The sequence below is a fragment of the Neoarius graeffei genome, chromosome 15 (genome assembly GCF_027579695.1).
Source record: "Neoarius graeffei isolate fNeoGra1 chromosome 15, fNeoGra1.pri, whole genome shotgun sequence".
Classification (NCBI taxonomy): Eukaryota; Metazoa; Chordata; class Actinopteri; order Siluriformes; family Ariidae; genus Neoarius; species Neoarius graeffei.
In genome coordinates, this window is record NC_083583.1 from 7,787,253 (window position 1) to 7,813,088 (window position 25,836).

The 25,836-nt window shown below is 43.9% G+C and overlaps 1 protein-coding gene across 1 annotated transcript in view; it reads left to right on the top strand.

Annotated features, from left to right (window-relative positions):
* The window catches only part of LOC132899782 (polyamine-modulated factor 1-binding protein 1), a 298,473-nt gene that overhangs the window by 161,364 nt on the left and 111,273 nt on the right, over positions 1-25,836 (top strand). Inside the window, 6 exon segments of the mRNA XM_060941901.1 lie at positions 5,062-5,241; positions 6,134-6,205; positions 7,351-7,497; positions 7,727-7,761; positions 7,763-7,805; positions 16,374-16,541. Of these exon segments, the coding sequence (XP_060797884.1) occupies positions 5,062-5,241; positions 6,134-6,205; positions 7,351-7,497; positions 7,727-7,761; positions 7,763-7,805; positions 16,374-16,541 (645 nt within the window).

Genomic DNA, 25,836 nt, shown 5'->3' on the forward strand with positions numbered 1-25,836 from the left:
TCCGCGCTGTTATTCTTTTTAATGTCATCAAAGCTATATGTTTTTTCCAGTTTTTACTGTTTTCACAATTGTGCGATTACTATGCTGTTGTACAAGTAATTTATCAACGACGACGACAAAGGGCAAGGCGGCTACGGAGGATAGCGCTGATGAGCGCACATCATGTTGTGACAGTTCTGGCTCTTCACGCAATAGATGAATTTCTTTTTAGCGTCGCTAGTACCGCCACTTTTTGAAAGAATGTCCCTGATTTTAATGTAGGTCTGACGGAGTTTCTTCACTTTTAGCCGACATTGTTCTGGGGAGCGCGTGAACCCCTTCTCCTTCATTTTCTCACTGAATACAGCAAACACGTCGCCATTTTTGTGTGTTCTCTCCAAAAGCTCAGATATGTGGACATCTGCCCACAAGGGTACGCGTTTCTTCCTCAGCCCACGTTTGCCCCCTACTCATTTTTTGTACTCTGTAGTCTAGCCTACCACTGGTCTGAATGACTGAACAACTGTTGTAAGGTTCCCTTGACAACCGAAACAGTGTTTGCACTTTGCGGTGGAGTGTCAAGACTCTGTTTCCCATAATGCTCGACAAACGACGGAAGCTCCCGAGGTACAAAAAAGCAAAACTGTCGGATTAGGTCCGGTCTGCTTTCACACCTCCAAAAGATCCGCACCAGGGTTCCTTTGGTCCGGACCGAGTCCGACCTTGCAGCTCGGTCTCGGTCCACTTGTTTGGTCCGGACCAGAGTTCGGTGGTTTGTATTCAGACCAACCCAAAAGGTCCGGACCAAGGGAAATTTGGTTCGTTTGGTCGTTTGGTCCAGACCAAACAACATAGGTGTGAATACGCCATAAGATTCCTGTTCTTGGCTGCAGGATTGGAACACAATATGGTCTTCTGGTGTTGCATGTTGAGATGCTTTTCTGCCCACCACGGTTGTAGAGAGTTGCTATGAGTTACTATATCTTTCCTGGCGAAAAAAGCTCGAACCAATCTGGCCATTTTCCTCCGAGCTCTCTCATCAACAAGGCGTTTGTTTCCACCCAAAGAACTGTCGCTCACTCACTTGATGTTTTTTTTTGTTTTGTTTTGTTTTACGCACCATTCTGTGTAAACTCTAGAGACTGTTCTGTGTGAAACCCCAGGAGATCAGCAGCTTCTGAAATACTCAAACCACCAGTCCATCTGGCTCAAACCAACACCCATACCACAGTGAAAGAAAGTCACGCTTTGAGATCGCAATGTTTCCCATTCTGATGTGTGAACATTAACTGAAGCTCTTGATTTGTATCTGCGTGATTTGATGCATCTCGTGCTGCTGTCAAGGGATCGGCTGATTAGAGAACCGCATCAAACAGCAGGTAGATGTAGGGGTGTTCCGAATAAAGTGGTGAGTGAGTGTACACTACCGTTCAAAAGTTTGGGGTCACCCAGACAATTTTGTGTTTTCCATGAAAAGTCACACTTTTATTTACCACCATAAGTTGTAAAATGAATAGAAAATATAGTCGAGACATATTTTTCTGGCCATTTTGAGCATTTAATCGACCCCACAAATGTGATGCTCCAGAAACTCAATCTGCTCAAAGGAAGGTCAGTTTTATAGCTTCTCTAAAGAGCTCAACTGTTTTCAGCTGTGCTAACATGATTGTACAAGGGTTTTCTAATCATCCATTAGCCTTCTGAGGCAATGAGCAAACACATTGTACCATTAGAACACTGGAGTGAGAGTTGCTGGAAATGGGCCTCTATACACCTATGGAGATATTGCACCAAAAACCAGACATTTGCAGCTAGAATAGTCATTTACCACATTAGCAATGTATAGAGTGGATTTCTGATTAGTTTAAAGTGATCTTCATTGAAAAGAACAGTGCTTTTCTTTCAAAAATAAGGAGATTTCAAAGTGACCCCAAACTTTTGAACGGTAGTGTATGTTAAACCAGACTTTCTTTGAACTGGAGCTTTGTGGTGTAAAGGCTTGCATTGAGAACATCATGAAACACTCATATCGGACTGCGTGATCAGATCTTGTATGGGGCAGCTCCTCTTTTGCAGGTATTCCTACATGGTGACATGCATCGAAAAAGCGCTGATTTTCACCGCTTGAGTGTTGGTGCCAAAGGAAAATAATAACAACAACAGTGGTGCCGTCTACCATTTTACAACCCTTCATGAACAAAATTGTAACGTGTGGAATCGATCTACTGGAAGGAATAATCTCATCTCATCTCATTATCTCTAGCCGCTTTATCCTGTTCTACAGGGTCGCAGGCGAGCTGGAGCCTATCCCAGCTGACTAACGGGTGAAAGGCGGGGTACACCCTGGACAAGTCGCCAGGTCATCACAGGGCTGACACATAGACACAGACAACCATTCACACTCACATTCACACCTACGCTCAATTTAGAGTCACCAGTTAACCTAACCTGCATGTCTTTGGACTGTGGGGGAAACCGGAGCACCCGGAGGAAACCCACGCGGACACGGGGAGAACATGCAAACTCCACACAGAAAGGCCCTCGCCGGCCCCGGGGCTCGAACCCAGGACCTTCTTGCTGTGAGGCGACAGCGCTAACCACTACACCACCGTGCCGCCCGGAAGGAATAATTCCACATGAAAGCAAACCTGTGGTTATGAGCCCCGCCCACAATCAGTCCAAGTATAAAAACTCAGTGTGTGTGTCAGCATCATGATCATGTGCTTGTGTCGATGGTGGATGACTGTTTATCAGTTTTTCAGGTCGACTTGTGTGGAAATGAAAAATCCAACCCAGGTGTGCCAATATTTACGGCTTATCCATAGTAACTGAACATGCGCTGTGAAACAGCGATGCTGTAACTTGAGATGCTAATGCTGTATTCGAGTACTTATAACGCTTGCTTTCGTACAGCGCTGAGCGTAAATGAGTGCACCCCATTTGAAAAGTAACATTTTAAACAACATCTCAATGAACACAAACAATTTCCAAAATTTTGACAAGACAAAGTTTAATATAACATCTGTTTAACTTATAACGTGAAAGTAAGGTTAATAATATAACTTGGATTACACATTTTTCAGTTTTACTCAAATTAGGGTGGTGCAAAAATGAGTACACCCCACAACAAAAACTACTACATTTAGTACTTTGTCTGGCCTCCATGATTTTTAATGACAGCACCAAGTCTTCTAGGCATGGAATGAACAAGTTGGCGACATTTTGCGACATCAATCTTTTTCCATTCTTCAACAACGACCTCTTTTAGTGACTGGATGCTGGATGGAGAGTGATGCTCAACTTGTCTCTTCAGAATTCCCCATAGGTGTTCGATTGGGTTCAGATCAGGAGACATACTTGGCCACTGAATCACTTTCACCCTGTTCTTCTTCAGAAATCCAACAGTGGCCTTAGATGTGTGTTTAGCCATGTTGGAAAAGTGCATGACGACCAAGGGCACGGAGTGATGGTAGCATCTTCTCTTTCAGTATAGAGCAATACGTCTGTGAATTCATGATGCCATCAATGAAATGCAGCTCCCCGACACCAGCAGCACTCATGCAGCCCCACATAAGGACACTGCCACCACCATGTTTCACTGTAGGCACCAGGCGTTTTTCTTTGTATTCCTCACCTTTGCGACGCCATACAGTTTTGAAGCCATCCGTTCCAAAAACATTTATCTTGGTCTCATCACTCCAGAGTATAGAGCCCCAGTAGTCTTCATCTTTGTCAGCATGGGCCCTGGCAAACTCTAGGCGGGCTTTTTTGTGCCTGGGCTTTAGGAGAGGCTTCTTTCGTGGACGGCATCCATGCATGCCATTCCTCTGCAGCGTACGCCGTATTGTTTCACAGGAAATAGTCACCCCGGTTTGGCTTTCTACTTCTTTAGATAACTGCAGTGAACTTGCATGCCGATTTTCTTCTCATCAGAAGACGCTCCTGTCGAGGTGTTAACTTCCGTGGACGACCTGGACGTCTCTGTGAGACGGTTGCAGTTCCATCTTTCTTAAATTTTTGTACCACTTTTGCTACAGTATTCTGACTGATAAGTAAAGCTTTGCTGATCTTCTTGTAGCCTTCACCTTTGTGGTGGAAAGAAATTATTTTCTTTGGGGAATTCTGAAGAGACAAGTTGAGCATCACTCTCCATCCAGCATCCAGTCACTAAAAGAGGTCATTGTTGAAGAATGGAAAAAGATTGATGTCGCCAACTTGTTCATTCCATGCCTAGAAGACTTGGTGCTGTCATTAAAAATCATGGAGGCCATACAAAGTACTAGATGTAGTAGTTTTTGTTGTGGGGTGCACTCATTTTTGCACCACCCTAATTTGAGTAAAACTGAAAAAATGTGTAATCTAAGTTATATTATTAACCTTACTTTCCCGTTATAAGTTAAACAGATGTTATATTAAACTTTGTCTTGTCAATATTTTGGAAATTGTTTGTGTTCATTGAGATATTGTTTAAAATGTTACTTTTCAAAGGGGGTGGACTCATTTACGCTCAGCGCTGTATGCGTACTTGGTACTCGGTACTCATTGAGATTTGATCATTGTGGTGAACCTTAAATAATCCAGCATTTGGTTTGTGGAATGAAAACACGAGCGTGTGTTTGCGGTAAACCTCAATCCAGTCTAATGCACTTGGCACACATTTTTACTCCCGTTTCATGCTTTTCTCTGTTTTTATTTCCATGTAATTAGCAAAAGAGTGATTTAACCTTCAGGAGAAGTTCTATCCCAATCACGTTTTAAAGGATGTTGGATTATTACGTTCACGGAACCAAGGAGATGAGGGATGGTTTCACAGATAATTACGCCTAATCCACAGTCATTTCAGCAAACGAGCAGCAGCATGGTCGAAACCCATATTAGCTGTTTGCCATCGAACCGTTTCCTTAAAGTGACGGATCGCCTCTAAACACGTGAAACAAAATGGCTGGACAAAAGCTCTTATTCCTGCTATTGTGCGCTGATGATTCTCCTTTTTTATTTTATTGTTGTTTTCATTACAGCTTTCTGTTCACTGTTATTAAATCTGATCTGGTTTATTGATGCGTTAAAAAACCGTGTCAACAGCTTGACGAGCGCGACGACAGCATAGCTGCTCTGAGCCTGGAGGCGGAGTCTCTGAGACAGAAAGTACGTACCCGTGACCAGGAAGCAGCCGACCTTCGCCAGCAGCTCATCACCTCCCAGGATGCACTGCAGTGGGTGACTGGTGACCTCAAGAGCTGCCAGAGAGAGCTCAGAGAACGGGTACGAGCAGCATCAGACACTTGAAATGCTGTGCTCTTGCACCGATCGGAAATTAAGCATTTAAAATTGACTGTTGTACGATTAAAGTAATCAAGATTCATGACACTAAGGTTTTCCGGACATCCTGTGCTTCGGGTTACACTTCTCGTTCGTCACTTTTGTACAAGTAAGGAATGAAACACTGTGTTCTCGGAAATTAATCAATGATGGGATTCCGTCATGAAGCAGTGTCATTATTACCAACTTGAAATTGATTCTTGGGGCGTCGTGGCTCAGGTGGTTAAGGCGCCATACCATGAATGCGGGCGACCCGGGTTCGATTCCGGCCCGAGGTCATTTCCCGATCCCTTCCCGTCTCTCTCTCTCCCGCTCATTTCCTGTCTCTACACTGTCCTATCCAATAAAAGGTGCAAAAAGCCCAAAAAAATATCTTTAAAAAAAAAAAAGAAATTGATTCTTTTCCTCGAACAGTACACGTGTTTTATTTCGTTTATATCAGCAGTTTGTGAACGAACGAACATTCATTCCCTCGTGAAGTTAAGAAGAAAAGTGCGTTTCGGTACTGAACGCTTCACCACATCATCCATGACAGACTTTTGTGTTTAAGATGCGTTTACGCGGAGCGTCCGTCGTACATAATGTATTAGAACGAGCATATTAATCTAAAATTTATTAAGAATGTATTTCCATCACTCCCCCCCCCCCCCCCCCCCCCCCAAAAAAAAAAATAATGTTCTTCGTGATGGACTGGATATTGAAGTGGTTTCCTCAGTCACCTTTCACTCATGTTTGTGGATGGAAAACTGTCGACCCCTCAGACTGTCTCCGTGGTGATTTACCCGAAGACTGAAAGACGTGAGAATGATGTTAATGTTGTTGTTGTTTAATGCAGGAGCAGAGAGCGCTGGAGCTCAGGGCTGAACTGAAGCAGCTCCAGCAGCAGTGCACCACCTGCTACTCACAGGTACAGCGACTCCCCCACAGGCACAACTGCACTCCGTACGGCACAGTGTACACACACCCACTCAGCAGCACTGACCCGAACTCTACACACTGCTGCTCTAATCACCGCTTCTTATAGTCTCTCACACATGCACGGTGGGGATTCGACTCCAGTCCCACTGATCCAGTCTTTCCTCTTCTTTCTTTCTCTTTCTTCTTCCCCTTCTTTCCTTTTTCTTCTATTTTCTCCTCCTCTTTTTCTTTCTCTTTCCTGTTTCTTCTTCCTATTTATTCATTCATTCATTCCTCTTCTTTCCTTTTCTTCTTACTATTTTCTTTCTTTCTTTCTTTCTTTCTTTCTTTCTTTCTTTCTTTCTTTCTTTCTTTCCTTTTCTTCTATTTTCTCCTCCTCTTCTTTCTTTCTTTCCTTTTCTTCTGTTTTCTCCTCCTTTTCTTTCTTTCTTTCCTTCCTTCTTCCTTTCCTTTTCTTCTTTTTTCTCCTCCTTTTCTTTCTTTCTTTCTTTCCTTCCTTCTTCGTTTCCTTTTCTTCTGTTTTCTCCTCTCTTTTTCTTTCTTTCTTTCTTTCTTTCTTTCCTTTTCTCCTCCTTTTCTTTCTTTCTTTCTTTTTCTTTCTTCTTCCCCTTCTTTTCTTTTCTTCTATTTTCTCCTCCTCTTTCTTTCTTCTTTCCCTTCTTTCCTTTTCTTCTGTTTTCTCCTCTTTCTTTCTTTCTTTCTTTCTTTCTTTCTTTCTTTCTTTCTTTCTTTCTTTCTTTCTTTCTTTCTTTCTTTCCTTTTCTTCTATTTTCTCCTCTTTCTTCTTCCCCTTCTTTCCTTTTCTTCTGTTTTCTTTCTTTCTTTCTTTCTTTCTTTCTTTCTTTCTTTCTTTCTTTCTTTCTTTCTTTCTTTCTTTCTTTTTCTTTTTCCCCTTCTTTGCTTTTCTTTCTTCTTCCCCTTCTTTCCTTTTCTTCTATTTTCTCCTCCTCTTTCTTTCTTTCTTTCTTTCTTTCTTTCTTTCTTTCTTTCTTTCCTTCCTCTTCATCCTATTTATTAATTTTCTTTCTTTTTCTTTTTTTCTTCAAAGCTAACTATTAAGCCTTTATGAGCCTTAATAACCTTAACCTTTTTAAAGGAATGTGACAGCCCGTGTGTGTGTGTGTGTGTGTGTAGCTGGTGGAGGAAGAAGCGTTGGTGTCCAGCTTGAGGACTGAACTACAGCAGGCTGAAGGACAGAAGGACAGACTGGTGTCTCAGTTGCAGGAGCAGCAACTTGAGCTCCATCTGCTCACAGAGAAACATCACACAGCTCAGCAGGAGGTACCACTGCGTCTGCAGCGTCTGGGGTGGACACCTCACCAACATGCCAGATTAGTTTGTTCCCCTTCGGGGTCAGACTGCTAAAATGTGTTTGTTAACAGCCACTTGGGATGCTAAGTATGTTAATTAATGATTCTCATATTATTCAGCCTCCAGCTAAATATTTACATATGCGTCAGTACAGTAGAAGAGTGTGTGTGTTGTGTGTGTGCGCACGCACACACTGCAGGTGGCCTGTAGAGACGACGCCATGCTGAAATTAACTGCTGAGCGCCGCTCAGGAACATCTGGTCTCCACCCATAATGAGGTGTGACCTTTAAGAATTATTGTTTAAAACCTCTCCCTGTCTTCCCCCTGTTCCTGCAGAACTCCCCGTGAAAACTACTATGAAATGAGAGCATGAGATACAGTAATCATTCATTCATTCCTTCATTCATCAGTAAGCGCTTTATCCTGGTCAGGGTGGGAGGAAACCAGAGAACCCAGAGGAAACCTACACTGACACAGAGAACATGTGTCATTGTACTATTTATCGTGTTCTTTTATTGTTTTATTTTTGTGAAGCACTTTAAGCTAGACCTCTCCTTCATTTTCCTCTTCTTTTCCTTTTGTTTCCTTCTCTTCTTCTTCTTCCTTTTGATTCTTTCATCTTGGTCACCTTCAATTTTAGCCTTCTTGTTCTTCTTTCTGTTTTTGTCTTCATCCTCCTCTTCTTCTTCTTTTACTTCTTCTTAGTCACCTTCTTCCACTTTAGACTTTTTCCTCTTTGTTCTTTTTCTTCTCATTCCTCTTTTGCTTTTGTTCCACTTTCTCATCTTTTTTTTCTTCCCTTCTTCTTACTGTTCTGGGACGGCTGCTTCTATTTCTTTAATGTTCCTTCTTCTTCCTCTTTCTTTCTCTTTCGTATTCTTCCTCTACTTCTCATTCTCCTTCTTCTACTGCTATTACTGCTATGACTTATTATTATTATTGTTATTATTATTACAACCCCAATTCCAAAAAAAGTTGGGATTCTGTGCAAGATGTAAATAAAAACAGATTGTAATGATTTGCAAATCCTTTTGGACCTATATTCAATCAAATACAATACAAAGACGAGATATTTAATGTTAAACCCAATAAACTTTATTGTTTTTTCTAAATAATGCACTCATTCTGAATTTGATGCCTGTAACACATTCCAAAAAAGTTGGGACAGGGCAGCAAAAGACTGGTAAAGTTGAAGAATGTAAAAAAAACCCCACCTGTTTGGAACATTCTACAAGTTAATTGGTAATTGGAAAAGCTCAGTCAACAAGCAAGGATGGGGCGAGGTTCACCATTTTGTGAAAAAACTGTATGGGCAAATAGTCTAACGGTTTTAGAACAACGTTTCTCAACATACGTTTGTAAGGAATTTAGGAATTTCACTATCAGTAAGTCAAGTCAACTTTATTGTCAAATATGCTATACATGCTTGACATACAGCACAGATGAAATTTCAGTCCTCTCTGACCCACGGTGCAAACAGGCAATGCAATAAATAAAAATAGAATAATTGAAATAAACAGTATAAACAGGGCGGCACGGTGGTGTAGTGGTTAGCGCTGTCGCCTCACAGCAAGAAGGTCCGGGTTCGAGCCCCGTAGCCGGCGAGGGCCTTTCTGTGTGGAGTTTGCATGTTCTCCCCGTGTCCGCGTGGGTTTCCTCCAGGTGCTCCGGTTTCCCCCACAGTCCAAAGACATGCAGGTTAGGTTAACTGGTGACTCTAAATTGAGCGTAGGTGTGAATGTGAGTGTGAATGGTTGTCTGTGTCTATGTGTCAGCCCTGTGATGACCTGGCGACTTGTCCAGGGTGTACCCCGGCTTTCGCCCGTAGTCAGCTGGGATAGGCTCCAGCTTGCCTGTGACCCTGTAGAACAGGATAAAGCGGCTAGAGATAATGAGATGAGATGAAACAGTATAAACACTCTAGATAAGAACTAGACATAGACTAAACACTCATATATATATATATATATATATATATATATATATAATACATACACACACACAAATTGGTGCAAATAAACAGTCAAGGGTGCTTGAGGTATAGCAGGTAAACATGAAATAAACAGTATAAACAATAAACTAATAGCTGTTAAGGTGAGGTAGTGCGGAATAGTGCAAATGAGCGAGGTAAAGTGAGATGTGCAGTCCCTGAGTTCAGTGTGCGAATGAACGTTGAGAGTATGTGTGTGTGTGTGTGTGTGTGTGTGTTTGGGGGGGGGGGGGACTGTGAGGGTGACGTCAGATGCTGAAGGGGGGGCAGGGGGGTGTACGGGCAGAATCTGTGGCAGGGGGCAGAGGGGGGAGGAGGGGCAGAACAGGGAGGGAGTTGAGCCTCCTGACCGCCTGGTGAAAGAAACTGTTCTTGAGCCTGCTGGTTTTGGCCCGGAGACTCCGCAGTCTCCTCCCCGACGGCAGCGGACTGAAGAGGCTGTGAGATGGGTGGGTGGGGTCACCTGCAATCCTGATGGCTTTGCGGGTGAGGCGGGAGTTATAGATATCCATTAGAGAAGGGAGAGAGACACCAATGATCCTCTCAGCTGCTCTCACGATGCGCTGCAGAGTCTTGCAGCAGGACACGGTGCAGGCGCCGTACCACACGGTGATGCAGCTGGTCAGGATGTTCTCGATGGTGCCTCTGTAGAATGTGTGCATGATGGGGGCCGAGACTCTTGCTCTCCTCAGTTTGCGGAGGAAGTACGGACGCTGTTGGACTTTTTTTGGCCAGTGATGCGGTGTTGTTGCTCCACGACAGGTCTTCAGAGATGTGCAAGCCATAATATCATCAAAAGACTCAGAGAATCCAAAGAAATCTCTGCACATCGACCCCTCAGGTGGCACTGCATTAAAAACCAACATGACTGTATAAAGTACATTAGTACATGGGCTCAGGAACACTTTGGAAAACTGTTGTCCATAAACACAGTCCATCACTGCATCTACCATGCAAAGTGAAAGCTGTATATCAGCAACATCCAGAAACGCCGGTGAATCCTCTGTGCCCAAGCTCATGTGAGATGGACTGAGTCAAAGTGGAAAAGTGTGCAGTGATCTGACGGGTCCACATTTCAAGTTATTTTTGGAAATCATGGACCTTGTGTCCTCTGGGCTAAACAGGAAAAGGACCATCCAGATTGTTGCCAGCACAAAGTTCAAAAGCCAGCATCTGTGATGGTATGGGGGGGTGTGAGTACCCATGGCAGGGGTAACTTGCACAGCTCTGAAGGCTCCATTAATGCTGAAAGGTACATACAGGTTTTGGACCAACATGTACTGCCATCCAGATGATGTCTTTTTACATTACGTTACATTAGAGACATTTATCAGACGCTCTTATCCAGAGCAACATATAGCGTACCTGGAGCAGCAGTAAGGGGTGAGGTGCCTTGCTCAAGGGCACTTCAGCCATTCCTGCTGGTCCAGGGAATCGACCCAGCAACCTTTTGGTCCCAAAGCTGCTTTTCTAACCATTAGGCCATGGCTTCTTTTTTCAGGGATGTCACTGTTTGTTCCAGCAAGATGATGCTAAGTCTCATTCTGCACGCGTTACAACAGCATGGCTTTGTATTAAGAGTGCAGGTGCTAAACTGGCCTGCCTGCCTCCCATTGAAAATGGCGACCCTGGAATCTTGAGCAACTGAAGTCATATTTGAAGCAAAAATGGGACAGAATTTCACTTTCAAAACTCCAATAATTAGTGTCCTCAGTTCCCAAATGCTTAAAGAGTTTTGTTGAAAGAAAAGGTGCTGTAACACAGCGGTAAACACGCCCCTGTCCTAACTTTTTTGGAATGTGTTGCAGGTATCAAATTCGTCGTTGTATTCTATTCAATTGAATATAGGTCGAAAATGCCTCGCAAGTCACTGCATTCTGTTTTTTTATTTACGTTTTACACAGAGTCCCAAGTTTTTGGAATCGGGGTTGTATTAGACCTTCTCTGAAGGCCTGTAAGACCCTCGGGGTTCTCATTTCCCATCTCTCTCCCCTCCAGCATGTTGGTTTGAGAGGGAGTGAGGGGGTAAACAGATGGTAAACAGGAGAAACAATAATAAAACCGATTCTATCCTTCACTCCAAGAGCGCCCGCTGCAAATTGAACATGAAAGTCAACAGCGGAGAGGGGAGAACCCTGTGTCTGATCGACTGCTTTGAAATTCTCCGTACACGAGCATGCAGTGTTGCAAAAGCCTGTGATGTCCAGGTGATTCCGCGTCCCTTCAGAAGCTGAGCACCAGGCCAGGGCTCTCCAGGGCATTCCGAGACCTCGGCAGGCCTGAAGAAGGGCAGGATCGAGGGCACAGTGAGGAGTAAACATGGACCGCTGAGTGTTTCGTCAGTCGGATCAGAACGTCCTCGCAGTTTTCTTCACTCTGACCAGTCTTTAGTTTGTTTTCCTGAGCGTCCTTGTGTGTTATAAACAGGACAGTCCTGTCACTTCAATGCAGAATAAACCTTTCAAGTTCCTTGATGTATATTATAGTTTTGGGTTTTTTTTTTTTTTAGTTTTTAGGTGATGGAATGTTGAATAATACAACAGAACCTGCTCCCATGTTGCTTTTTTTTTTTTTATCATTAGCATGCAGCTCCAGTTATCCGTCGAATGCTTACGAGCTCCGGTGAAATGTTTGTGATGTTATTTATTTATGTTGCTCCTCTCAATTATTCATTTGTTTATTTATTCATAGCAAAACTAACCGCGATTGGAAAATTCATTTTTGCTGAAGGGCACCCGTCTCCGTCTCCACCTCCCCCACTACCTTTAGAAAAAAAAAAAAACACTCCAGCACGAAGGGAAGGAGGGCATCAGACTAGTTAGTCATTTCTTTATGTAGAATTTTCCGAGACTCGTACAAAGACATCTTTTTAATCTGAAGATGAAGGTGCAACCGAGTGGAGGAGAGCGTGAACGCGAGTGTTGAGGAAGCGTACTTGCTTACTTTCCCTTTGTGCGCTTCTTAAAAACTTTGCACCACAATTCAGTGTGTTTGTGTGTGGGGTTTTTTTGTGAAATTACAGTCTGGGACAAACACAACTCTACCGCTCTTCATGCAGGACCACAATGAGCTTTGATCGCTGATAAAACCACCCCCCCTCACATCGTTCTTGCATGCCCGCCTGCGTTTACAGCCCATTGTTTGCGTACTGTGTTGCCTGTAATTACACGCTTTGGAATTCTGTGTAATTTCACACTTGCGTACACACATGCCATAATTAATTCTGCAAAGTGATCACAGCTCGGAGAACATTAAAGGCTCTTTGTGAGCGTGTGTACGTGCAGAAATACATTCTATTTAATGTCCGTCTTGTTTCTGTTGGTCTGGATTTCAGAGCGTTTTAATAGTTTGAAACAGAAGAGTCTGCATGAGCTTTGATTTAGAAGTGTGTCAGTGTTGAAATCTGTTCAGAACTTGGGATATTATCGTCAGACGTTTATCTGGACTTTACACGCTCACGTTTACCGTAAAACTCATAACACAGGATGTGACGTTTGTAAGGAATAAAACACTCCGTGGTCGGCACGGTGGTGTAGTGGTTAGCGCTGTCGCCTCACAGCAAGAAGGTCCGGGTTCGAGCCCCGTGGCCGGCGAGGGCCTTTCTGTGCGGAGTTTGCATGTTCTCCCCGTGTCCGCGTGGGTTTCCTCCGGGTGCTCCGGTTTCCCCCACAGTCCAAAGACATGCAGGTTAGGTTAACTGGTGACTCTAAATTGAGCGTAGGTGTGAATGTGAGTGTGAATGGTTGTCTGTGTCTATGTGTCAGCCCTGTGATGACCTGGTGACTTGTCCAGGGTGTACCCCGCCTTTCGCCCGTAGTCAGCTGGGATAGGCTCCAGCTCGCCTGCGACCCTGTAGAACAGGATAAAGCGGCTACAGATAATGAGATGAGATGAAAACACTCCGTGTCATAAGGTTAAAGGAAATTAATCAATGACCAGGTGGTGTGATATTACTGTTACCACGCCAAAGTTGTTGGTTTTCCTTTAGTATAAATACACAGGTGATTATAGAAAATCGTGCGTGCTGATTGGTCAAGAAATTCAGACTATTTCTCGATCATCACCTCGAGCAACTCGGCAAAACGGCGTCCAATCGCTTCGTCACCGTAAGTGAGGAAGAATTAGAAATGATGAGAGAAAACGCAGTTCCTAAAAGCACTAAAGATGCTGCGAAGTTTGGTCTAAAACTATTCAAAGGGAAGGTGGAGTTGTGATTTATTTGATCGATTTCAAAACAAAGTATTTTATGTGACTCGGCGTAGATAAGTGACACAAGTCTGCGCCGCACCGTTATTACATTTGAATGCTGTTTTTGAAGTTTGAAATTTTTTAATACGTTTTTTTTTTTTACATAATCACCTGTGTATTTATACTAAAACAATTATCCGTCTCAGGCTCAGTGAATATCGGTGAATAATAACCTCGACTTCATCTCATTATTATTATTAACTACTTATTAACTGAGCGCGAGGTCTTTACGGGAAACTATCCAACCGAGGTCTTGACCGTACAAAAAGACCGCGGTCTGATATTTTCCCGTAAAGACCGAGTAAGCGAGGTTAATAAGGAGTTTATTATATGGCTTTTTTTATTTCTAAGATTAAAATAGATAGCCATTGTAATGAGACGTGACGCTGCTTTCTTTGTCACGTCATATTTGTAACGTAGTTGAGTTACGCATGCAGAATAAACCGCTCGCGGTTTCAAAACTGAATTTCGGTTAGCGGTTTCGGAACCCTCTTCATCGCTAATTTCTTGAATAACTCGGTGACTCTTGTTTGTCTTTTGTGTTTCGGCCGTTTTTGATTCCGTTTTGATTTCCAATTAATCTTCTTTTTTTTTTTGCGCAACATTGAAAGCCAGCGCCTTGGAAAGAAAGTCTATAATCGCCAACGGGCATTACGGGAAAATACTGCCCGCCAGTGAATTCATCAGAGCGCACGATTTTACCAGAAGTAGCTCGTGCCATATAATAATCGCCGATATTCACTGAGCCTTCGGTGAATAATTGTTAAACACCACCATGTCCTGAAGTGTGTTTTATTCATCTTGTCTTACAATTTTTATTGATTAATAAAACCTCCTCATACTTTTTATCCATTTAGAGTTACATTTAATGTTGGAGAACGTCCTTGAAAAAGGTTAGTTCCTGTTCTTGCTTGCATTCTCGCAGCTATTAAGTCGTTCCCTCACCAGTCTCTTTGTTTCTCTTTCTTGAAGTTAATAAGACAAACCCGCAGCTTCTCCTGAAGATGTCGGAAAAGTTACAGCTTTACCTCTGAAACTGGAGACTCCTTCTATAAATGTTATAAACTTAAAGGGGAACAGAGGGCAATATATAGAGTAAATATAACAATAAAACACACATTAACGAACCTTATTCAAGACTTACAAAAGTTTTTTGTTCTAAGGTTGGAAAGTTATAGTGTTTTGAAAGTAGCTCGAGCAAACTATTTCCGCAGTTTGAACAGCCCGCCATGATATTAATTTTATCCAATCAGAATGCACGTTCATTTTCTCTGCGTAACACTCATGACGTATGTATGTGCCCAGTTGTGTTGGCTCATTGAGGTTGGGAATAGCACGTGTGAAATACCCGTTTCTGCCTCTTGCGACGATTTCGCAAGTCCACGGGTGGCGCCTATCTCATTGCAGCAAATAAATTCTGCTGGACTCGTGAGCAACTCCACGTTACGTTTTCCGCACGAGCACCACGCCGTGTCACCTGCACGCAGACGCTCTGCCCCGCCCCACGCTCGCCATGCCCATGGTCAGCATCAGTCTCATCCTCGCCGTCATCCGAGCTTTCTTCTCTTATTTCATCACCGGAGTCGAGAGTACCTCTCCTAGGTTCAAACTGGTACCCTTCTAAGCCATAGCCTGCTTGCAGTGTGTCTTGCGGGATCTCTTCGTATGATTCGACAGAGCTGTCGCTTTCACTTGATGCGCCCGACGCCATGATTACACGCTTATCTCCTCTATTTCAGAGAGTTCCGCTAGTGCAGTGGGTAGCGCTGACGTAACGGTCTTTTAAAAATGCCGACTCTTGTGCGGTTTAGCGTATAAAGGATTATATTTGCAATTACCAAGATATTTCGTTGTTTTCTAGTATATAAATTTGATAGAATACTTAAGAATACGTTACTTTGTCACATCAGCAATTGTATATATTATATTTGGTACCCCTTTAAGCATGGTTCGAATCAGTTTATGAGAAGCATCCGCAATACAAGTCTCTGTTGCTATAGAAACGATAACGTATTAGAACGAGCACATGATTTTGAACAGAAACGAATGGAGGAGTGAGTTTGTTCTGTAACCCGTATTCTCAGTGTCTGCTCCAGATTCACTCGTAAATGACGGTTTTGGTGGGTTTTTTTTAAATTAAATGTTTTTTTTTCCTGTTGTTTGTTGTTTTACTAGAATTGAGTCGGATCTCATTGTGGTAGATTTCCACGTCAGTGTTCTCAGGATTTGCAGAAGCTCTGACTTTTGTTCACACTGAACCTCTTCCCAGACAAACAGCATTGAATACTTCGTTAAAGCGTCACGTGTTTGCATACCATTAATGCACTTTTTTTTTTTTTAACACTTCCTTAATTAAAAAGGAAGACGCACACTGTTTGCGTGTCTGGGATGGCGAGTAAATGACCCCCTCTACAGCGTGAGATCATAAAGTATCAGCTGTAATGCCAGATTTCCTCACTTCTCATCATTCTCGTTATTTATTTACTGGAATTCTCAGTTCTGCTTTAATTATGTGACTTGTCGCTTGTTGGATTAAATGTGTCATACAAAACATGGCAGATAGATAAAGATTGTGTGTGTGTACTCTCTCTCTCTCTGTGTGTGTAGCTCACAGACCAGGTTGAGGAGGTGAAAGCTAAATCTGAGGAGGTCATGACCTTGGAGGAAGAAGTGAGAAGATTACAGAAGCTCCTGAACCAGAGGGAGGAGATGCTCGAGGAGGAGAAACGCAAATGTGTTCAGCTTCAGTTAGAGAACGATAATCTCCATACTCAGGTGAGGATACTGTACGAGTACATGGACGACTTATTGACTTATTCATTGGATATCGTGATGCTCTGGATGGTTACACAGCAGTAAAACAATGAAGGTGCTGGGTTCCGATCCAGTCCACTCACTGGCTGTGCACAAATCCGAGTAAATGATGAGTTTTGAGCTCGTGTCTGTTCACCAATCTAATATGATGGTTAATTTTTTTTTTTTTTGATGCTCTGTCATGCATGAGGGCACATGGTTGATCATTTTTGCTTTTGAAATGTGACCTTTAAATAAAAATTTTCATAATCTACAACCCCAATCCCAAAAAAGTTGGGACAAAGTATAAATTGTAAATAAAAACGGAATGCGGAAGTTTCAAAAGTCCATATTTTATTCAGAATAGAACATAGATGACATATCAAATGTTTAAACTGAGAAAATGTATCATTTAAAGAGAAAAATTAGGGGATTTTAAATTTCTTGACAACAACACATCTCAAAAAAGTTGGGACAAGGCCATGTTTCCCACTGTGAGACATCCCCTTTTCTCTTTACAACAGTCTGTAAACGTCTGGGGACTGAGGAGACAAGTTGCTCAAGTTTAGGGATAGGAATGTTAACCCATTCTTGTCTAATGTAGGATTCTAGTTGCTCAACTGTCTTAGGTCTTTTTTGTCGTGTCTTCCGTTTTATGATGCGCCAAATGTTTTCTATGGGTGAAAGATCTGGACTGCAGGCTGGCCAGTTCAGTACCCGGACCCTTCTTCTACGCAGCCATGATGCTGTAATTGATGCAGTATGTGGTTTGGCATTGTCATGTTGGAAAATGCAAGGTCTTCCCTGAAAGAGACGTCGTCTGGATGGGAGCATATGTTGCTCTAGAACCTGGATATACCTTTCAGCATTGATGGTGTCTTTCCAGATGTGTAAGCTGCCCATGCCACACGCACTAATGCAACCCCATACCATCAGAGATGCAGGCTTCTGAACTGAGCGCCGATAACAACTCGGGTCGTCCTTCTCCTCTTTAGTCCGAATGACACGGCATCCCTGATTTCCATAAAGAACTTCAAATTTTGATTCGTCTGACCACAGAACAGTTTTCCACTTTGCCACAGTCCATTTTAAATGAGCCTTGGCCCAGAGAAGACGTCTGCGCTTCTGGATCATGTTTAGATACGACTTCTTCTTTGAACTGTAGAGTTTTAGCTGGCAACGGCGGATGGCACGGTGAATTGTGTTCACAGATGATGTTCTCTGGAAATATTCCTGAGCCCATTTTGTGATTTCCAATACAGAAGCATGCCTGTATGTGATGCAGTGCCGTCTAAGGGCCCGAAGATCACGGGCACCCAGTATGGTTTTCCGGCCTTGACCCTTACGCACAGAGATTCTTCCAGATTCTCTGAATCTTTTGATGATATTATGCACTGTAGATGATGATATGTTCAAACTCTGCAATTTTACACTGTCGAACTCCTTTCTGATATTGCTCCACTATTTGTCGGCGCAGAATTAGGGGGATTGGTGATCCTCTTCCCATCTTTACTTCTGAGAGCCGCTGCCACTCCAAGATGCTCTTTTTATACCCAGTCATGTTAATGACCTATTGCCAATTGACCTAATGAGTTGCAATTTGGTCCTCCAGCTGTTCCTTTTTTGTACCTTTAACTTTTCCAGCCTCTTATTGCCCCTGTCCCAACTTTTTTGAGATGTGTTGCTGTCATGAAATTTCAAATGAGCCAATATTTGGCATGAAATTTCAAAATGTCTCACTTTCGACATTTGATATGTTGTCTATGTTCTATTGTGAATACAATATCAGTTTTTGAGATTTGTAAATTATTGCATTCCGTTTTTATTTACAATTTGTACTTTGTCCCAACTTTTTTGGAATCGGGGTTGTACTCGATAAAAGCAAATTTCTACTTAACGCTCTGGCATTAGGGGCGTGGTCAAAGCTGTACAGTAATTTTGCTGCGTACTTGTCTTGAAATGTTCCATCATTGTTCAGGTAATGCTTAGACACCTTAACTCTTTACCCCTCAATGACGACCCTGTGTATATCCCATAATGATGACACATGACGCTGGCGTGTATGCACCATAATGACTACATTTGACGACTCTGAATTTGCCTCTACATACGTATTTTACCCTTTACAGGTATCTCAGGTGAATATTTATGATAAAATGTATGAATTTTGAAAAGATAATTGAACATCGTTATGTAAAGTTGCAGTAATCATTTGTTGTACACCATTTGACATGAGTTCTTCATGTAAAACGTGAAGATTGGTTTTCACGCAGGTATTACTCACCTTTCAGACACTACCTGTGAGTTGGTGAATGTTGAAACATAACTTTGAGTGATTTTTGTATTCCGTCATGCCCTCTTTTCAAAAATGCATGATATGTCATGATTGTTTCAACATACACTACCGTTCAAAAGTTTGGGGTCACCCAGACAATTTTGTGTTTTCCATGAAAAGTCACACTTTTATTTACCACCATAAGCTGTAAAATGAATAGAAAATATAGTCAAGACATTTTTCTGGCCATTTTGAGCATTTAAAGGAACAGTCCACCGTACTTCCATAATGAAATATGCTCTTAACTGAATTGAGACGAGCTGCTCCGTACCTCTCCGAGCTTTGCGCGACCTCCCAGTCAGTCAGACGCACTGTCACTCCTGTTAGCAATGTAGCTAGGCTCAGCATGGCCAATGGTATTTTTTGTGGCTGTAGTTAGATGCGACCAAACTCTTCCACGTTTTTCCTGTTTACATAGGTTTATATGACCAGTGATATGAAACAAGTTCAGTTACACAAATTGAAACGTAGCGATTTTCTATGCTATGGAAAGTCCGCACTATAATGACAGGCGTACTAACACCTTCTGCGCGCTTCGGCAGCGCATTGATACGGAGCTCAGATATCAATGCGCTGCCGAAGCGCGCAGAAGGTGTTAGTACGCCTGCGGACTTTCCATAGCATAGAAAATCACTACGTTTCAATTTGTGTAACTGAACTTGTTTCATATCACTGGTCATATAAACCTATGTAAACAGGAAAAACGCGGAAGAGTTTGGTCGCATCTAACTACAGCCCCAAAAAATACCATTGGCCATACTGAGCCTAGCTACATTGCTAACAGGAGTGACAGCGCGTCTGACTGCGTCTGACTGACTGGGAGGTCGCGCAAAGCTCGGAGAGGTACGGAGCAGCTCGTCTCAATTCAGATAAGAGCATATTTCATTATGGAAGTACGGTGGACTGTTCCTTTAATCGACCCCACAAATGTGATGCTCAAGAAACTCAATCTGCTCAAAGGAAGGTCAGTTTTATAGCTTCTCTAAAGAGCTAAACTGTTTTCAGCTGTGCTAACATGATTGTACAAGGGTTTTCTAATCATCCATTAGCCTTCTGAGGCAATGAGCAAACACATTGTACCATTAGAACACTGGAGTGAGAGTTGCTGGAAATGGGCCTCTATACACCTATGGAGATATTGCACCAAAAACCAGACATTTGCAGCTAGAATAGCCATTTACCACATTAGCAATGTATAGCGTGGATTTCTGATTAGTTTAAAGTGATCTTCATTGAAAAGAACAGTGCTTTTCTTTCAAAAATAAGGACATTTCAAAGTGACCCCAAACTTTTGAACGGTAGTGTAATGAAGGAGAAAACTGATATGAACAAAACCTTGTCTTTAGACTTTTTTTTTTTTTTCTTGTGAATTTGTTCGAAGGGTGATCAGTATATACATGTACAAGGGTGGCTGTAGCAACTGCTTTAAGGGGTAAAGTAGTGTAAATGACAATTTTGGTGATGTTTTAGCTCGTTTCAATTCTTCAATCTTTTACCAGTTTCACAAGAAGAGACCGGGTGCAAAACATCCTGCTAATGAGGCCGTATTAAAACACAAGCGGATTGTTTAGCCGGTGTGTGGTCATGTGGTATGCGCGTGTGAAAACAGGAGTATATTTACAGTAGGACGGATCTCCTGGGAGCAGACCACCCCTTACACGTTCATGCACGCAGCACCAGCGGCACACAGATCGCTGTGGAATTCCAATTAGCCTCATTTAATTAGGCGCGCTGTAGCTCGTGGCACGGTTCCTTCATTTATTTTAATCTCGTTTATGCACCTTGATTGGTTCACAATATAGCGCTTTTTTAATTAGAGAAGATTGATTCGATCGTATCGATTCCGCATCCTTATTAAATCTAAACAATGGACCCCTCCTTCAGAGCAGTGCTATTTTTCATAATTAATGACGATCTTTGAGGGGTGTGTGTGTGTGTGTGTGTGTGTCGCAGTATGTATATGCATGTGTAGGTGAGTTTAGTAAAGGTATAGAAATTGTTATTAATGGTAGGAAGTCTCGGAGAATTAGAAAGTTACATGTTTGGAACTTAACCACAAGAAAATGTAGAATTGCTCCTCAAGTTCCTGTTTTTATTTAATTCAATTAATTTGTATAACACTTTTAGCAACCAACATAAACAGCTTTACAGAAATGTATACGTTTATGCCGAATGATTAAGCCAGAGGCGACTCCCTGAGACGAAATCTCAAAAGGAACCTTTCGTATATAAAGTAGACGGAGGCCATGGTCATCCAGGTGACACCAGACAGTGTTATTGTAAATAATTTCCCTTTAATAACTGTATACTCTATAGGCATTGTGTTTACAGGAGTTTATGAGCCTATGAGCATCAGTCGTTTCTGAGTTTTGTAGCGATTGCAGTCCTCAGGCGGTCCGAGGAAGAACATTCACAGCCATGCGTATTTAATTTTCCTTGTTGAATGAACAGACCACATTCTCGCCCTTTTTTCTCACCGAAGCTTCTTATTTTATTTTCTCTACTTTAAAATTTTTTTTTTCATTTTAAAATTTTTTTTGTGTGTTTTTGTGTAGTTTGATGTTTGTTTTTGTCCGTCGGTTGTGGTGTAGCTCCGGACCCAGTTTTGAGTGTCTGTTTCCTCCAGGCCTTGGTTCACTGTGGTTGATCCCTGTGCTTGGAGCTGTGGACTGCAGTGAGCTCGTTGCTCATTTTAACATCGTGGTTGCCCAGCGCTCTTTGATTTCTTGCTTGGCATGATGTTCCGAGCGATGTTGCTCAGTGGCGTCACGGCGGCTGTGCAGGCGGTTTGGGACATACCAGCGCTCTGCGTGGCGGTGCTTCTCTGCTCGCTTTGTGGAGCCATGGCGCGGTGTTCCGAGTGATGTTGCTGGTGGCGTCGCGGAGGCTGTGCTGGCGGTGTGGGACTTGTTTTCGTGCCCCTTTTGGTGGGACTGTGGCTGACCTCTATTTAGTGGATGTTTTTATTTTTTAAATTTATTTTTTCCCTATAAATGGAAAGCAACCTTGGGTTTTGAGAAAGGCGCTATATACATTGAAATTATTATTATTGAAATTATTATTATTATTATTATTATTATTAATAACGCTCTCGCAATTCCAAGATATTCTCTCTTTGTGTTTCTCTCTCTCTGTTTCAGAGAGTTGTGGGTTTTTTGTTTTTGTTTTTTTAAATAAAAGAACATAAATGGAGGATATTACATGGTGGCGTGAAGATATGAAGTTTTATCTTTGAGTGGTGAATGAATATATAATATAAAACGAGGATAGGCAGCCTTTGGTCTCGAGAGACCATGGATAGCGCCATGGAAGGTCAGTTTCTGGTTTGTATGCAGCGTTTGGAGTGGCTGAGGAGCCCTATTCTGGCGTGGCAGTCCTTGCCGCACTTGTTGCAGATGAAATCTGTAGGTTGCTGCTAGCTTTGTTGTCTCCGTTTCCTTGTTGCTCTTTTCTCCTCCAACTGGCGGGCGTGTCTTTCATTGCCACTCTTCACTGCTTTCATGACAGCACTCCGCCAACGGTTTCGGTCATCTGCGAAGGACTCCCAGCTTTGGATGTTGATACCAGCAAGCTTCAGGTCGCGCTACACACATCCTTGTACCTGAGCTGCGGTCTGCCAGCAGGGCGGGATCCCTCAGCCAAAGCGCCATAGAGAAGGTCTTTTGGGATGCGGCCATCCTCCATTCGATGGACGTGGCCAAGCCATCGAAGACACCTCTGGCTCAGCATGAGGTGCATGCTAAGGAGACCTGCTCTGTCCAGGACCTCAGTGTTGGGAACTCGATCCTGCCAGGAGATGTCGAGGATTCGCCTAAGATATCGAAGGTGGAAGCTCTTGAGCCGGTTCTCCTGTCTGGCATATGTTGTCCATGATTCACTGCCATAGAGCAGGGTGCTCAGGACACATGCCTGGTACACTTTGAGCTTGGTGTTCTCTGTGAGGCGCTTGTTGTACCACACCTGCTTGCTCAGCTTGGACAACATGGCAGCGGCCTTGGCGATACGTTTGTCGATTTCCACATCCAGAGAGAGGTTGTTGGAGATGGTCAAGCCCAGATAGGTGAAACTGTCAGTGGTGTCAAGCTCCCCATCACCGATGTTAATGACTGGAGGGTCGTTGGTGTCTTGACCCATCACCTTTGTCCTCTTGATGCTGATGGTCAACCCAAACTCATGACAAGCCTTCGCAAAGCGATCGATCAGTCTCTGAAGCTGTTCCTGTGTGTGGGAGGTCAGCACTACATCATCAGCAAAAAGAAGTTCCTTGATCAGGACATGTCAGACTTTGGTCTTGGCTTTCAGGTGGGCTAGGTTGAACAGCTTTCCGCCACTTCTTGTGTGTAGATGGACTTCGTCCTCTGGGTTGCTGAATGCACATGCCAGCAGCAGGGAGAAGATGATGCCGAACAGATTTGGAGCAAGGACGCAGCCCTGCTTCACTCTGCTGCGGATCTCAAAAGGCTCAAAGGTTGATCCGTTGAAGGAGACTGTGCTTTACATGCCTTTGTGGAATGATGTTATGATGCTGAGCAGTTTTAGGGGGCAGCCAATCTCGCCTAGCAGCTGGAAGAGGCTGCGTCTGCCCACCAGGTCGATGGCCTTGGTGAGGTCTATGAAGGCCAAGTACAAGGGCATCTGCTGCTCACAGCACTTCTCCTGTAGCTGGTGGACAGCAAAGATCATGTCCACGGTTGATCTCTCTGCCCTGAATCCACTCTAGGATTCAGGATAGATGCGTTCAGCCAGGGTTTGCAGTCGGGCCAGTACCACTCGGACAAAAACCTTTCCCACGATGATCAACAGCAAGATGCCACGGTAATTGTTGCATTTGCCACGATCGCCTTTGTTTTTGTACAGGGTAACGATCTTGGCATCGCGCATGTCTTGGGGTACCTTGCCCTCCCTCCAGCACTGACACAGGAGCTCGTGGAGTGGCTGCAGCAACACTGGCTTTCTCGCTCTTGATGACTTCAGGGGGGATGGCGTCCTCACCTGGTGCTTTGCCGCTGCTGAGAGCATCGATGGCCTTGCTCAGTTCTTCAACCGTGGGTTCTGCATCCAGCTCCTCTAAGACCGGCAAGTCTTCTGTGGCATCCAGGGCTTTCTGGGAGGCAGAGTTTTCTCTGGAGTAGAGCTCCAGGTAGTGTTCAACCCATCTCCCCATCTGCTTTTCCTGGTCCGTGATGACTTCCCCAGTCTTGGTCTTCAGCGGGGCGGTCTTCTTTATGGGTACGCCCGTGGCTTGTTTGATTCCCTCATACATGCCTCGGATGTTGCCAGTGTCAGAGGCAATCTGGATGGAGGAACAGAGGTGCTGCCAGTAATCGTTGGCACACCGATGTGCTGTCTGCTGGGCCTTATTGTGGGCGAATCTTGGTGCCTGCAGGTTTTTCTGGCTGGGGTTGCGTTTGTGATCGATCAAAGCAGTCCGCTTGGACTCAATTACAGGCTCCATCTCTGCGATGTTTGCCTCGAACCAGTCAGTGTTCTTCCGATCCTTCTTGCCATACGTTATGTCGGCACTGTCGATGGTACTGCGAAGGGAGGCCCAGGTTTCTTCTGCACTGCCAGCTGATGTCTTGGGGAGAGTCTGACACAGGCGTTCCACAAACTCTTGATTCTTCTTGACGTACACCATCTTGCTGGTGTTAATTCTTGGCTGACCTTTTTGTTTGGAGCGGTAAAGCTTCTTGGGCCTGAGCTTCACTCTTGAGATGATGAGAGAGTGGTCGGTATCACAGTCAGGGCTGTGATAGGCTCTGGTGTTGGCGATGTTGTTCAAAGAGTCGCGCCTAACAATGACCAGGTCCAGCTGGTGCCAATGTTTTGACCGGGGGTGTCTCCAGGACGCCTTATGGCATGTCTTGTTGTGGAAGAAGGTGTTTATAACACAGAGATTGTGGAAGCAGCACAGCTCCAGGAGCCTCTGCCTGTTTTCATTCATCTTCTCAATGCCATGGTATCTGAGTACAGCTGGCCAAAACTTGTGGTCAGCACCAACCCTAGCATTGAAGTCACCTAGGAGGATCATGTGCTCTTGCATGGGGATACTGCTGATCCTGGCATCAAGCGACTCGTAGAACTGGTCCTTGACCTCCACCGCTGCCTGTAGAGTGGGGGCATATGCACAGGTGATGGTGACTGGGACTTGCGTGGTGGACAGGCGTAGGCTGAGTAATCGCTCTGTGCCATCTGTTGGAGGCTTGAATCATGGGAAGCAGTGCATTTCTTTTTTTTTTTAAAGATTTTTTTGGGGCTTTTTCCTCCTTTATTGGATAGGACAGTGTAGAGACAGGAAATGAGCGGGAGAGAGAGACGGGGAGGGATCGGGAAATGACCTCGGGTTGGAATCGAACCCGGATCCCCGGATTTATGGTATGGCGCCTTAATCCACCTGAGCCACGACGCCCCAGCAGTGCATTTCTGACAGCATAGCCTGTCCTGTACTCTCTGGCTTCCTCTGTGCTCTTGCCTTGCCAGAAGAAGGTGTAGTGCTCCTCCTTCAGCGTGCCACTGTCTGGGAGTCTGGTCTCCTGCAGGGCTGCTATGTCTACGTTCAGTCTGAGCAGCTCCATGTTGATCACTGCGGTCTTTCTGGTGTCATCCACTACCTCGAGATTGTCCGTCAGTCCTGGACGCATGGTTCTGATGTTCCAGCTTGCTATACGAAGAGCTGGAGGCTTTGTTTTCTTTATATGATGTTTGCCTGGTGCAGGTTTAACGATCCACTTGTTGAGCACTGAGACTGTAAGCTCAAGGCACCCACTGAAGCACGCAGACCGTGGTGGGTCAACACGTTACTGGTCGAGGGCTGCTCGACTTGAGGCAGGCAATAGCTGACCATTGGGACGTGATGGCCCCTCCCACCAACAAAGGCAGCCCCTGGCGTCCAACTCTACGCCAGTCAAGCTAGGACTTATAACCGGTAAATGCTGTCTTCCT